Source organism: Thunnus maccoyii, chromosome 13 (genome assembly GCF_910596095.1).
Source record: "Thunnus maccoyii chromosome 13, fThuMac1.1, whole genome shotgun sequence".
NCBI classification, from domain to species: domain Eukaryota; kingdom Metazoa; phylum Chordata; class Actinopteri; order Scombriformes; family Scombridae; genus Thunnus; species Thunnus maccoyii.
The window spans coordinates 32386705-32403018 of record NC_056545.1 but is presented as its reverse complement, the minus strand read 5'-3'; the positions used below and the strand labels follow the sequence as shown (position 1 = coordinate 32403018).

The window sequence follows — 16314 nt, the reverse complement described above, 5'->3', positions numbered from 1 at the left end:
TATTTTGCTCATGTTATATAGTAACCCTAACACTATTTTTACAAAACAATATGCCAGTGATGTGGTCACCAATAACACATCTTACTCCTAACATTATTCTCCTATTATTGAGCCTATTTGTTTTTACAGACCAGTATATTCTAATGTGCACCTTACCTAGCAGCTGTAACCTGTAGTAAGAGCAACCAACAGAGACACCTGGATTACATTGCTCACCTTGTTGCCACCACAACCCTAACCCAAATTAGTAGATTTAATATTTCACTCTTTAGCATTTCTCATTACACGGTATGTTGATGGGGATACAGCCTTAATCCTTTTTTAAAGCTATTGTGATGATCGGAAAAAATATCATGACCCAGACACATTCACATTTATATTTACATTTGGCTATTTGGCTTTTATTTTGGATGTTTTTGTCCAAAATTAGGTACAATCCAGGAAACAGGTAAATAAGCTGTAAAAAGCACTGTCACTGATAAAGGCCACCCACTCTGGTTATTAATCCAAGAATATTATTTGTAAAGTTCAATGTACAAGTACTCCAGAAATTCACAAGAGTAAATTAAAAAAGAAAGGTCAAAATCAAAGCAGCATATACCTAGATATCCTGACTTTTAGTCCCTAGTAAGGAGTGTTTTCTTTAGAACCTCCTTTAGACCTTCTTTACACATCTTTCTTTTGAACTCCATGCCTCCAGTTTGTAACACAGGTTCTCTTCTATCAATTTGTAGTTTGAGATATTTAGATAGTCGACAATCTAATCACAAAGACCCATCATCTAAAAAAAACTTTTATAAGGAATAACTTGCAATTACTTGCAACCCTCAACTGCAATCAGCTGGCACTGTAATGTTTAGCTACATGGTTCTACAGAAGTGAGCAAAGGCTCACACTGTAATTCTAGCATAACATTTCCACAGCATCAACTACGTCAGTGCAACAACAGAGTCATGTCATGTTGCGCTGAGCTTTCTAAAAGAAATTTTTAAAAGAAATTTGCAGCTTTATTTCACGAAGCACTCTCTTCGGGCCCAAACACACTAAAAGTGATAATTGATGTGCATCATTTGATGCTCTTATGCTGCACTGCAAGTATCAGATTTTAAATGCCAACACCACAGAACCAACACAGATTTTTCATTCTGTTCTTTGTATTAACCTGCATCAGTTGGATGTGATGAATGAATGGAAAAGAGAAATGCAGAGGAGGAGAATTAAACTGAAACTAAGAGCCAGTAAATCATCTGTTGACTGTTTGATGGTCATTTATTTGTGCTGTAAAACGTGACTGCCATGAAATAATAAGAATATAACGTTTTATTTCTTTCATTCAGGCCTTGTTCTCAGTACTGCTCGCTCTCCTTGCTCAACCACCGCCGTGCTGTTTCTCTCTCTCTCACTCTCTGGTGCTCAGCTGGCTTGTGCTATTTCTTTCTTTTCGGCTGCACAGAAAACAGCTTTGGCCGCTGGGCCCTCATTTGATGCTCCAAACACAACGACAAGATTGGAGTTGAGGCGTCAAGACAATTTGACTTACCTCATAACACTTTTGGTGAGTGTTCAGCCATTAAAACCAATAGACCTCAAAATGCTCAAGATGCTTTTAGTGCATTTGGGCCTCATATTTTCTTTCTATGTTTATTATCTTCACTCTTTATTTATAATTATTATTTCACATTTTTTTGGAGTCTATCTACTTCTGTACAAACTTCGTTTAATGTCAAAATGTACATCTCCTTAAGGAGATGTATGCTATTACTTTTCTTTATTTGAACATGATTCAGTGATTTTATATAATATTAAAAGTATTAAAATTGATAACGGAAAGTCTATGATATGACTGTTTTAAATTTGATATCTAAAAAATAAAGGTGCTTAAGTATTCATATTTTATGGACAGCTGCCCCATGTGGATATGCTTAACACATGGTACCTATAGTGTCACCCTGTGGTCAGTTATTGCATATTTTACATTTTTGGCTAATAACTCAGGAACCGTGAGGTGAGGAAAAACAATTTTTGCATAATGTGTTCCTTCTGGATTTTTTGGTGAACACACTTTTTGCTTCTGTTGGCACATATTTCAAACAACAATGCTTATGTGGTTTTTTTTTTGGTATCACTTACCGTTTGTCTGTAATTGGTTACCAAACTCTTGAAGGTGTGGCCTGATGCACTTAACAGGCCATAACTCTTCAATGCTAAATTGCATTGACACCAAATTTGGGAGTACTGTCCAACTGCCAAACTGCACATGTGTATAAAATTTCATACAGTTCTACCCACAGGGAGCACTACTGTAATATTATAACTTGATATTTCTACAATACTATTCTCTTTAATGAAATGAAACTTGGTACACAAGTTCTCCATGAGAATGTGCACGACATATTGACATACAGGTAACCCATGTGGAACTGCCTAACATCAATACATGGTACCAATAGGGCCACCATGTGGTCAGTTATTACATGTTTTATGTTTTGGCTAATAACTCATGAACAGTAAGTCCTAACCAAAAAATATTTAGACAAGATGTTCCTTGGATGATGCTGATTAGAGTGATTCAGGCCACGCCCATTTACGCCTTAAAAAACAAACAAACTATTTTTGAATTTTTTGATGAACACATGTTTTGCTCCTGTTGGCACATATTTCATCTAATCTTCACCAAACTAGGTGCATACCATATTTAGAGGGGAAAAAAACTCCTAAAAACTAATTAATTTGTTTTTGTCTGTAATATCTGTAATTGGTTAGCAAAATTTTGAAGGTGTGGCCTAATGCACTTAATCTGCAATAACTCCTCAATACTGAATTGGATTGCAACCCAATTTGGGAATGTTGTACACAAGGTGACATTACAGAAGTGTGTAACATTTCATAAAAATCTACCCAAAGGGGGCGCTAAAGTAACTTTATAATATCATATTTTTACAGTTCTGTTGTCTTCAATGAAATTAAACTTGGTATTAAACTTGTGGCCATTAGTGAAACACCATCATACTACTTATTAAGTTAAATATCTCTTAAATTCAACATTCCATGGTGACCATATTCAGCAAAATTGTACAGACAGGGATGCTGAACAAGTGTGTGGTATTTGATATAATTTCACCTGTAGGTGGCACCACAAAATTTTGAATAATTGCTGCTAAAGCAGAAATATGCAGTGACAGTAGCAATAACAGCAGTGGCAGCAGCCGGCAGTGGCAGCAGCCAGCAGTGGCAGCAGCCAGCGGTGGCAGCGGCTGCATCTGGCAGTTCACAGCTCCCACATGCAATTTCTTTAGAAATTGCAGAATTCTCTAGTTATTGTGTGATTGCTGGAAGCAATCACACATTGTTCTTCTCAGTCTTTATTCTTATTCCATCTTCCGTACGTTTTTTGCCGTGTTTCAACTGCTGCATACTTTGTGCTATAAAAACCATTCAACTGTCAATCTGTGCAACTCATTCAGCAGATGTGTGCTTGTATTTTTCTGAAATGTAGCATGCTTCAGTGATTTTATATAATTTTTTAAAACATTAAAATTTATAATGGCAGTCTATGGGACGAACGGTCCAACTGAGTTGGAACCTTGGTCACTTTGACACTCAACTGCTCGGAAGTCCCTCATCTCACAGACGCCATTCAAACTGTAAAATGTTCACAAAACTTTGAACTTTCAAAGTTATCAGATTGTTTAGTGATATCTTTTGTAGTTTTTCAGCAATTTAAGCCCAAAGTCAGGGGTTTTGAGGACTTTTTTAGGTCTCACCAGTGTGTCATGTGATCAAGCACAGTGGAGAGCACAGGTAATTTTAGACCAGAAATGTTTTTCTAAACTGCTGTCACTCCCACAATTTTAACTCATCAAGCACATATCTTGTCTCAGTATGTTGCCACAAGCCTCCTCTCTCTCAAAATATAAGTACATTTCACATAGGACTTATAGTTTTTGAGATCTGAACCTTAATTGATAGAGAGTCCCTGTCATGTTCTCATTGACTGCAATACAGTCTGCAGGATGTATGTCTTCTCTCACTGCAGTTTCTTAAACTTACAGATTCTCTCTTCCTTCAAACACGTTTTACACATATCATTCATTCTCATGTTAAACTAGTCTTGCTTTCACTAATGATGTACAAATCTCTCGGCTTCAAACCAGGTTTGAGACAAATACATTTTCCTCATTAAAATGGAGATTTTTTCCTGTCATTACTGGGAATGTCTGTTGGCTCAGTGGTTTAGAACACTGCTTTCATAATGAGCTATCCCTTAGATGACAAGGATGTGTGTTCAAAACTTGCTCACTGTAGTGTTACTCATAATATTGCTGTCATGTACAAAGTTGCTTTCCATCTCTATCATCTACCATAAGTCAATTCCTCTTTAGCTTACATTAACATTATTACCTAAAATGTGGATTGCTATATCTTTTCCACTACTACAGGCCCAGTGTGAGTAGTCCATTGGTTTAAGCTCATCTCACTCCTCATCTTCTTTTAGATCCAAAGGTGTGAGTTCGAGCCCCGCTTAGGGCAGAGCTAAGTAGAGTTGAAGGATGAAGGAGTCCAGGTGATGTCAATCTGCTTAATGAGCTGAGCTGAACTACTTTTTTGTCAATTTCATGCAATTGACAGACTAAATAGGTGAATCTGGTGTGGTATTGCTGTCTGATATGTTAGCTCAGTGCATTGTATGTTTGTCTTACAAACATGAGGATGCAGGTTCAATTCCACTCATTGCAGATTTTAATCTTGCTAGATTTTTCAATAGTTTTCAGCTTCCAGTTATGCAATCTAAAATCGCTTTCAGCAATCACATGCAATTTCTACAGCAACTGCATTTTCTAGTTATTATTATATACTATTTCGCCGTTTTTCGTCGTCTCACTAGTCCTACATGATTTGTCGTATCATCTTCGTTTCAATGTCAAATTGTACATCCCCATGAGGAGATGTATGCTATTACTTTTCTCATCCCTAACATATTCCAGTTATTTTATATAATTTTGTAAAGTATTAAAATTTACAATGGAAAGTCAATGCTTGAAATGCTTGAAAGCTCATATCTCAAAAACTAAAGGTGCTGAAGTGTTCAAACTTGATTGACCGGTGGCCCATGTGGAAATGCTTAACATATTTTAAAATAGGACCAACAGCACCACCATGTGGTCAGTTATTACGTGTTTTACGTTTTGTCTTATAACTCATGAACTGTGAGGCCGATCCAAACAATTTTTGCATAGTATTCCTTGGATGGTACCAAGTAGACTAATGCAGTTTTTTGCTTCTTTTGACACATTTTTCATCCAATAATGATCCCGGGCAGGGCTTATATGTTCATTTTTTGGTATCACTTACCGTTTGTCTGTAAGTGGTTACCAAACTTTTGAAGGTGTGGCCAAATGCATTTAACGAGCCATAACTCTTCAATGCTGATTCGGCTCCACACGAAATTTGAGAATCTTGTACGTATAATGACATTGCACCATATTGTAAAATTTGATACAGTTCTAACCAAAGGGGGCACTAATGTAATATTATAACATGATACATTATAACATTTCTACAGTTCTATTGTCTTCAGCGAAATGAAACTTGGTACACAAGTTCTCCATGTCAATGTGCACAACATAGTGAAACATGGTGCCAATAGCCCCACCTTGTGGCCATTAGTGAAACACCGTCATACTACTTATTAAGTTTAATATCTCTTAAATTCAACATTTCATGGTGACCAAATTCAGCAAAATTGTACAGATGGGGATGCTGAATAAGTCTGTGGTATTTGATACAATTTCACCTGCAGGTGGCACTACAAAGTTTTAAATGGCTTTTGCTGAAACAGAAATTTGCAGGAACAGTAGCAATAACAGCAATGGCAGCAGCCGGCAGTGGCTGCGGCTGTGTCTGGCAGTTTGCAGCTCCCACATGCAATTTCTTTAGAAATTGCAGAATTTTCTAGTTATTGTTCTTCTTCTGTACATTTTTCAATTGCTAACTACTTCTGCATACTTTCAGCTACAGAAACCATTCAAATATAAAAATGTTCAACTCATTAGAGACATTTATGCTATTTCTTTTCTTCTTTCTGGCATATTCCAGTGATTTTTTTTATTTTATTTTTTGAAATACTTAAATTTATAATCAAACGTCTATTAGAGGAATGTTTTAAATTTGATATCTCAAAAACTAAAAGTGCTACTGTAATCATACTTTATGAACAGCTGCCCCATATGGAAATGCTTAAAATATTAAAAGATGGCACCTATAGTGCCACTATGTGGTCAGTTATTATGTGTTTTAAGTTATGGCTAATTACTCATGAACTGTGAGGCGTTGCAAAACAATATTTTGCAACACCTTTTGGCCATAAGTGAAATACCACCAGACTTCTTATTGACTGCCATATCTCTTAAATATAATATTCCATGGCAACCAAATTCAGCAAAGTTGTACATCTGGGAATGATGAACAGGTCTGTAGCATTTGATACAGTTTCACCTGTGGGTGGCACTACAAAATTTTAAAAAATTGTTGCTGGAGCAGCACCTTGCAGTGGCAGCAGCAGTAGCAACAGATGTCAGCTTGCAGCTTTACCATGCATTTTTTGAAAAAAATGCTAATATTCTAGTGTTAATTTTCTTACTTTGTGTTTTTATTTCCCTTTTTTAGAAACACTCACCCACACATGCAGACACACCTGTGTTATACACCCTGTCAAGCCACCTTTTCAGCAATAAAGGTTTTAAACTGAACTGTTGGACTAGTCATGATTTCACAAGTCACTTCAGTGGTGGGCTGTGATCTTCTGGAACCCATGTGTATGAGAGAAGCCACTGTCAGCCATTCTCTTTCTTTTAGTGTCATTTATGTCCATTATTGGGTACACCACATGCCTCTTTGCCAGTCTGGGAATGTGACTGGACTCAAACCACATGGCCATATATCCAGCCCATCTATATATTGACTGACAAATGTGCTCGCAGCAGATTTTCACAGTAAAAGCAGACCAGGAAAGGTAGAGAATGGACTATTCATTAGGGAGGGATTCTTGATCATAATTTTACTATTTAATATTTGTGCATGAAGTGTTGTGGTTTATTGACAGTAGTTTAAAATTGATGAATGAATGGCAAATCACTGGAAAATAATTAGTGAATGAAAGTATTTCTGTTCAAGAGGACAAAGTGAGAGCAGCAGAGTGGTGACTATGACATGTTGTACTGCTGGAATTAATGCTGTGGAAATTAACATTATGTCGAATTAATCAAGACAACAGGTACACATATCATAGTTGAGTTTGCATTAACTGGGGAACATGGGAAATTAGCAACTGAAGCCTGCGCTGTTGAGATTGAGGCCTTGGCCACTATTTGAGAATAACACTTACTCGAGAGCCTGGAGAGTAGTAAAGTACCTGGAGAAAAGTGATGGTGTGGGTGCTGGTGGAGACCTAGCACTGCGGTCATCTCATCGTGGTCTGATGGGTGGATGTACTCAAAAATACTGTTTCCTGTTAGCTCCACCTGCAGCACACACATTTTCAGCTTGTGCTCATAAATGTGCTGAGATGTGATCAGCAACACCAGAATTAACCAACCAAAATTCAAGACAAAACACAGAGACCATGCAAAACCGAAAGACCTCTGATATACTGCAATTTATGTTTTTGTGAGTGCACATGAGAGACATGTTTTTCAAACAATATGTTTTTAAACAGTGGGTGTACAGTGGGTGCTGCATCCATGTAGTGTCTCACTTAGAGGGAAAATTCCTTTTATGTTAATGTAGTTAAAAACACTTGGTGAACATGCTCAAATGTGTTATAATTATTCTTGCACAAAAAGTTTGAGCTTGTCTGGTTCAGTTTAAGTAATGGCTGTAGTTGCACCAATAATTACAGTAGGTCAAACTGAACTAGACATAGTCTGCAAGATCTAATGGACATTTACACTGGACAGTTTACTTGTAATATGTTACATTCTCTTAATATATTTTATTCCCCAGGGGTGGGAAAGGTGGGTAGGGTGGGATGGGTTTGATAATGGTATATTTGAAATGTTATGTTTGACTTATTTGACAGTTGTTCACAAAAAGTATTTGTGTTTTCAAATCATTGGTTTAGAAAGATTTAACTGACTCATATGAGAGAACTTGCTAAGGTTGAAAGGAGGGTCTTACCTGGGACAGTCCAAGGTGGACTGATGCTGTTTCAGAAATGTACATGATTTTGCCATCAGAGGCAACAACAAACACGAAGCCATCCAGAGTCTGAGGAAGCAGTAACAAAGTCTTTACTGTTAAACAAAAGTAATGTTGATGACTTTCAAATATTACAATGTTATGTGCTTATACATTGGCCCATATAGTACTGTATGTGAAGGTTTCCAGTCTCTCTTACAATTTTGTTCTTATTTTTTAAATTAAGCTAAGGGACTAGTGGTGCATAATCAGCAGCTCATTTGCATTTTCTCCCACTTTTTCTTTTTCTTTCTGTTACTAAATGCATCTCTGAGTGGTGCTTGCTCTTAACTCTTAACCATGGTGCTAACATGTTCTCACTCCCAACTCATTACATACCAAAGCTTGGTCAGGACCCCGTGGCATCACTTTTTAACGCACAAGGTACCCCTTTAGTGTCATTTTTCAACATGCAGTATCAGGGCAGTCACTGTTAAAAAATAATTATATTTTATGGTGTGACAACGCTGTGGTTAAGGCCTGGTTTGGTTTAGGCACAAAAACCACTTGGTTTGGGAAAGATCATGGTTTGGGTTAAAATAAAAAATTAAATAAAAACGGCCAGGTGGTCTCAAACCGTGCTCTCTGCTGATTTCCAACTTTCCGCCAACAACATTGCAAGCCATCCACCAACCCCTCCACCTCCTAATAAGAAAGTCAGCTTATATAGATGTCACGTGAAGTACGTCACTTCAGAAATGTTGATATAATACGTCTTGTTGAAATGTTAATATGCTACGTATTACACGTGTTGAAATGTAAATATTCAATGTATCTGTGATTTGCAGAAACGTACAATGCCAACATTTCATTCTGGTGACCAGGCTGAAATTTTTCACCTTATATAGACGTCATCAGTGTCATGGCGTCTATTTCAGATGTTGTGGGAGTTCAACAGAAGTCTATCGGACTACCCTGCACATTGAAAAATGACGCAAAAGGGGTACCCAGTGCATTAAAAAGTGATGCCACAGGGTCCTGACCAAGTGAGAGTGAGAATGGGCTGACAATGGAGTCTCCTCTCTCTGTTTTTGATGCATGGTGACATAAACATACAGATAAAATTCATTTTAAACCTACAACTATATCTACTCTACCTTTTAAAAATGCATATTTTTCAGTGAAAATTGGTTAAAAAAAACAAAAACTTTTCTGTGACCTTTTTTCTTCATTTTAATAATACAAAACTATTACCAATATATTTTTAAAAAACATGCTAACATTATTTTTGACTGCAAAGAAGGATGATTAAATGTGATTTCATTTTTACAAACAATCATTTACAATTAAAATCCAGCGCATGTATGTCTTTCTTAATGGCCTCAGCAAAACATTTATTTCATAATATCCTATATATGCAATGTCTTCCATTATTTGTGACAAAGCTGCCTCCAAAGAAAGAAACAGTATCATTTCTTTAATCCAGGGCTTCAGATCTTATCTAGCAGAGTTTTGACTGAACTAGGCCTTATATAACAGCTGAAATTTTTACATCCTCTCATGGCTTGTTTGAGCAAGAAGCAGGTCTATCTTGCTTGACATTATAATTACATGTTGAGTACTAAAAAGTGACAGTACTGGCAGTACCAGCTAATAGGGTAACAGAACTGTATTATTATTATTATTGTTATTGTTAATATTATCATCATCAGAAAAAGGAGAACATACTTTTTATTGGGCTTAAATATAGTACTTCAAAAAGATGGACAGAAAACAGAAAACAGATAAAACATTACAGCAGGAAGAAAGACACTGAAAGGTGAACATAAGAGAACATTAAGATGGCTGAAAGCAGAAGGAGTAGCAAGAGCAGGGGAATGAAAAATAAAAAAGGTGTGTGGGAATTTAAGAGGGTTGAAACTGAAGAGCTGACAGAGGTAGTACCTGCAACCAGAAATGATTTTACTGGTGCTATGTAAAAATAATTTTAGTATTATCAGCAGTGTGTGATAGTAATCATAGCAGTTGTAATTGAGCTGGTAATGATGATGGTGATGGTGGTATTTTATATATTTTTTATATTTTATAACAGTGGTACTGTTAGTGGTATTGGCATTAGTAAAAGTACTAGAATGAATAGGTTGCAGCTCATGATAGTGATATCAGTATTATGGGTAGCACTGGCAGTAATGAATGAAACAGTGGTAACAGTATTTTTGTAGGTGCAGTGAGTCAAGAGATATGAAAAAAAATAAGTGAGAGCAGCAGGGATGTGCACACTTAGTGGCTGAAGTGGCTTGAGTAGCAGCCCCTATGCTCTCTTTGGCTAACGTGTCCGTCTGGACCAAATTAACAAATATTGTTAGAAATAGATTATATTGTAGAAAATTGGGGGACAAAATCCACAATCCTTGGTTATATGAGGCTTCAGCAATCTGAGTTAGTCAAAGAAAGTGGATATCTTCAAAGTTACAGTTATTTTTGTACAAAATTCCCTTTTTAGTCCATCTGTTATGCTAGGCTACATTCAAAACCAGCACTTCATATAATTTGGTATAGAGCAGCAGTTTCAAGCAGCACCAAAGCATAGTCATACCATAGAATAGTGTAGCGGAGTGCTAGAACATAGTTTGTTGTTTCCCATACTGACTTGTAAGAGGTGGGAACCCAGTTCTTTAGCCATGCTGTCCAAAGGCGTGAACCTTGACTGACCCCATCCATCACCCACACCTACAGAGAGAGACAGACACAGTATTACACAGCAAGACAGTCAGAGAGACAGATTGACACTCTATTTATCATGCAAGATAAAATAAACATAAAGACACACAGTCACAAGGCACCAAATATGCAAGTTAGACATTTGCTGATAAATGGCATTATTTCCAGGGGAGAGAGGTACTGCGCCCTCTTGAGCAGCTGCATGAGTCATATCCCATTCACTGCTATAATTTTCAACAAGGTGACCAAAGCTAAACTATATTAAACTTTGACCCCAAATGTGCTTGCCTAGAATTCTGTCACTGACAGGAGACAGAGGTTATGACAGCACCAGTTTACTGTAGAGACAAATAGAGGAAACATTTTAAAATTTCTGTGCATCTTTAAAGCTGCTATAATCGATATTTTTCATAATGACAATGTATCAAATGACAGTGAGTAATGTGTTGGGTGGCTCGTAGTGATGAACCTACGGAGAATTATCTCCTGACTCTGCAGCTCCCCTCGGCTTTTCAGAGCTTTATAGCAAGTTTCAGCTCATGGTTTAGCTGCAACTGTACTATTTTGGTTCACTCTCAGTGCTCTCATAGTGTTGGTTTAGGACACATCAGGGAAAAAGCTCTAAAAACCCATTGTATACTACCTACTCAGCACCAAACAGCAAACAGACACAGTTAGCGATTAGCTGATGAACATAGAAAAAAAGGCACAATACAGGTGTAACCTTAATTACTGCACACATTATATTTTTGGATTATATCAGTTGAAAGTTTACCAAAACGATTTATGTTGCTATTAAGCTTTACAGTTGAAATAATTTCACAATATTATTTTGGACGTTTGCAAAATTAAGTTAATTATTTTAAGATTACAGTTAAGATTTTTTCATCATCCTTTACAACACTTTAACTATTATTTTATTCATATGTTTATATGTGAAACATTTACAGTACTTATTCATGTCCCCTTTGCCTAAGGACAAAGTGATTTTAGTCCTACTTGTTATTGTTCACGGGGGACGCGTTTGTGTAATGGTAACAGAGTAACATCTGCTGATGAGTGAGAGGTTTGCTCTCAAGTCACATCAAGTCAAAATTTATTATAGCCCAATATCACAAAGTATGCCTCAAAGGGCTGTACATATAATAAAAACAGTAATGAGCAACATTAGCAAAATATATAAAAACATATAGATATGAGATAAATTACATATAGAACATTATAAACAGAATATTTGAAATATTCAAAAATGTTCAAAAGAAAAAAGTGAAGAGTGATACACAAAATGTACATGATTCATGAACATTCATATCTGGATACAGATGAAAACACATATACGGTAGATACAAAAATGTGTAACATACAGTACATATACGTAATCATGCACACATAGACTAAGTATAAGTTGGATAACTGTAGTTTAGTATTTAGGGCAGACTAAGTGAGGTTAAAGGCTGATGCGAACAGATATGTTTTGAGTGTGCTTTTGAATGAGTCAACCGCGTTAGCCTCTCAACTTTAGGTAGGAAGACGATTCCAAAGAAGAAGGGCTTGGTAAGAGAAGGTCCTACCATCTATTTTTTTTTTTTTTTTGGAATAGTCAGGAGACCGGCATTTTGAGAATGTAGAGCCCTAGCAGGTATATGAGGAGTGACTAGAGGTGATGAGTTGGTGTAATGTTTTATAAGTTAAAATCTTGAAGTCAGATCTAGCATGTACAGGGGGCCACTGTAATGAAATAAGAACAGGGGTAATACCATCAAATTTTGGTTAATATCCTAGCAACAGTATTTTGTACAGATTGTAGTTTGCTAATAGTTGATTTAGGTAAGCCAGAAAACGAGAAAAGTGTATTACAATAGTCAAGCCTAGATGAGACAGATGCATGAACAAGTGTTTCAGCATCAGCCATGGAAAGAATGGGACGAATCTTGGCAATATTTCATGAGTGGAAATATGCAGTCTTTGTAATAATGTTAATATGTTCTTCAAAGGAGAGATTAAGATCAAATAGGACACTGAGATACCTAATACAAGGGCTTTGTGCAATTGTGGAACCAGCTATGTTCAGAGTGAGCTCACAGAATTTTTTTCTGCTCTGCTTTGGACCAAGAATTATCATCTCAATTTTCTCAGCAATTGACAGACATCAGGCTTAATGGAGATGTAAAGCTGAGTATCATCTGCATAGAAATGATTCATCGATGATTGATTAATGTACCAAGGGACAACATATACATAGAGAAAAGTGCTGTGCTGTGGAATTTTCTAAAGCTGGATTGATGAGGTTCATACATACAGGTTATTGGTTGACAGGTGATCTATGAGTTGCTGCTGCTGAAAACTGCTTTTTCAAGGAGTTTTGCTGCTCCGCTACTCATAACAGAGATGCAGAAAATCTTGCTTCTTCGCTCTTGCTCCACAGGCTACTTGCCAGTAATGGCTAATCTGCTATTGTTACTTCATGGCCTATTTTTGACATTACTTTTTTTAAAAACTGATTCAATTTGAGAGGCCCTACAATCTTGTTTTATACAAGGATATATGGCCACACTACTGTAAAAAGAATTCTTAAAATGAGAAACATACATTTACTTCAAGGACATACAAGTACAGGACTCCAAAATCACTACAGTCAACTCCTGCCTCACTTTTCTAAGGATCTGAGGATTATTACATATTATTATAATTAACACTATTGAGTCAGTGTGCTCATTAAATTTGTACTATATGGCATACTCGTATAATCACTATTAAATACACTAATGTTACAATATTTTAATGAAATATGCAAATGTAAATCAGAGCTGTCAGCAGAAGTGCCTTAAATATGACACATACAATCTGCTGTACTGTTCACCTAAAATCTCTGCACATTTTTAGTACAGTATAAAATGACTTGCCCTTCTCTGGGTTGAAGAAGCACATGGCCTGACCAAGTTGAAACTTGCCTCTTCAGGACTGTCATCTACCTTAAACAACAAACAAAAAAACATGATAGGGTTGTAAACATCATCATAGTAACATAATCACTATCTATATTGCAAATATCAGACCACTCAAACTTAATTTATCTGCATGCCATATCTCCATGTTATTTCACTATTACAATAACTTGTAGCCTAAATGGCACTGAACAAGAGAATTGCCACCTTGAGAGAGGGAGGTAGATGGTAGTCTCACAGAAAACTAGAGTAATGATGGTGAATCTACATTTTGAAATTAATAATTCCAACAAGTATTAGTAGTTAGAAAAATATGAAATTGTGAATAGCCCACATTTTCAAATATTTCAGAAATTCTTGACTCAAACATGTCAATATTGGCGTCATCGTCTCAACTATCCAGTGTGTATGTCAGAGCCCTTTTTTGAATGAGGGTAGTATCGAGATTCTGCATCACTTTGGCTGTTGCTGCCTGGGTGAGCTTCACATCCTTTGTCTAAGAAAATATGAGATAAAACACATAGCAAGCAAGTAATACGCAGATCAGAGAGCACATCTGTCACCAACAGTCATAAAATTAGGTTAAATTAATTAGGTGTTCCTCACTCGAAATTTGCCGCATCACACTTACAATTTTGATAATTTTTTATCTCAAAGGCCTGTAGATGACCCAGACCAAATTTGAAGTCGATCAGGTTGAAACTCTAGGAGGAGTTTGTTAAAATACAGCGCTTGGAAATGACAAAAATGGAACAAAAATTGCAAAGTAAATTCAAAATGGCTGACTTCCTGTTGGACTTAGGCTTCTGATGAAAACTCAAAAGCTTCAATATTTAGCATGATCAACGTCTTACAATTCAGCTGACCAAATTTTAGGAGGATCTGCTTAACCTGCAAGGAGTAGTTAGTAAAAGTATGGGGCCTATGACTTCCTGTTGTCAATATGTGGCGCTATTACTATGATTCAATATGGGCCTGTACATGTGTTCAGACTGGGACTCTTATCAAAGATCTGATGATGTGGACCTGAGTTACAACAGTTTGTTTTGCAATGGCAAAACATTGAAATTCGCTGTGTCACCATGGCAACAGCATTCAATGAAAACTCACAATCTTTACAATATAGCATTATCAAGGTCTTAAGGCTTTTCTGTCTGCCAAATTTGAAGTGGATCTGTTTAACCTGCTAGGCAGAGGTTGTAAAAGTACAGCACCTGTAACTTCCTGTTACCAGTAGGTGATGCTATTATTATGAGTCAATATTGACACATAGATGTGTTCAGATCGGGACCTTTATCAAGCATGACAAATTTAGATAATCACTAATCACTTTAGATGACATAGACCAAATTTGAAGTTGGTTGGATCAAATCTCTAGGAGTTCTTTAAAATACAATGGCTGCAAATGGCAAAAATTGCACAAAAATTGCAAAGTTAATTCATAGTGGCTGACTTCCTCTTGGACTTAGGGTATTGCTCCAACAGGCTTTTTTGTGCATCTGGACATTATACCAGTTCTGTTAATCTATGTCAAATTTAAAGGTGAGGGCCGTGATTTTGAAATATTGTAGGGGGCACTATTGAGCCATGTTGCCACGTCTCAGCCCATGGACCCATGCCATTTGTCAAGTCATGCCAGTTCTGATGGATGTGCAAATATTCATGAGTTTTCGAGCACCCCTACCCCTATTAAGTAATTAGGGAGCGCTATCTTTGATCCGGATATGTCCTTTAACTCCCACATAAATCAAATTTCAAGGACTGCCTTTTTTCACTTACGTAATATCACAAAAATCAGGCACATCCTGTCCCTAAAAGATGCAGAAAAACTAGTTCACGCATTTGTTACTTCTAGGCTGGATTATTGCAATTCCTTATTATCAGGCTGCCCTAACAAGTCTCTAAAGACTCTCCAGCTGGTCCAGAATGCAGCTGCACGTGTATTGACTAAAACTAGAAAAAGAGACCACATTTCTCCCATTTTAGCTTCACTACATTGGCTTCCTGTAAAATCTAGAATAGAATTTAAAATCCTTCTCCTAACTTACAAAGCCCTTAATGGTCAGGCACCATCATATCTTGAAGAGCTCATAATACCGTATTATCCCACTAGAACACTGCGCTCCCAGTATGCAGGCTTACTGGTGGTCCCTACAGTCTTTAAAAGTAGAATGGGAGGCAGAGCCTTCAGCTATCAGGCTCCTCTTCTATGGAACCATCTACCGGATTCAGTCCGGGGTGCAGACACCCTCTCTATGTTTAAGAGTAGGCTTAAAACTTTCCTTTTGATAAAGCTTATAGTTAGGGCCGACCAGGCTCGCCTTGGATCAGCCCTTAGTTATGCTGCTATAGGCCTAGACTGCTGGGGGACTTCCCATGATGTACTGAGCTCCTCTCTCCTCCTCTCCATCTGTATGCATTCATGTAACATCAATGCATGTCACTAACTTTGCTTCTTCCCCGGAGTTTTTTG

At 37.0% G+C, this 16314-nt stretch overlaps 1 protein-coding gene across 1 annotated transcript in view; it reads right to left on the bottom strand.

The window, feature by feature from the left end:
- Nucleotides 1-16314, bottom strand: part of sim2 (SIM bHLH transcription factor 2) — a 95244-nt gene that overhangs the window by 38502 nt on the left and 40428 nt on the right. The window contains exons 2-4 of the mRNA XM_042430225.1: nt 10826-10905; nt 8176-8265; nt 7412-7520 (exon numbers count right to left, since the gene is read on the bottom strand). Of these exons, the coding sequence (XP_042286159.1) occupies nt 7412-7520; nt 8176-8265; nt 10826-10905 (279 nt within the window). The remainder of the gene's footprint in view (nt 1-7411; nt 7521-8175; nt 8266-10825; nt 10906-16314) is intronic.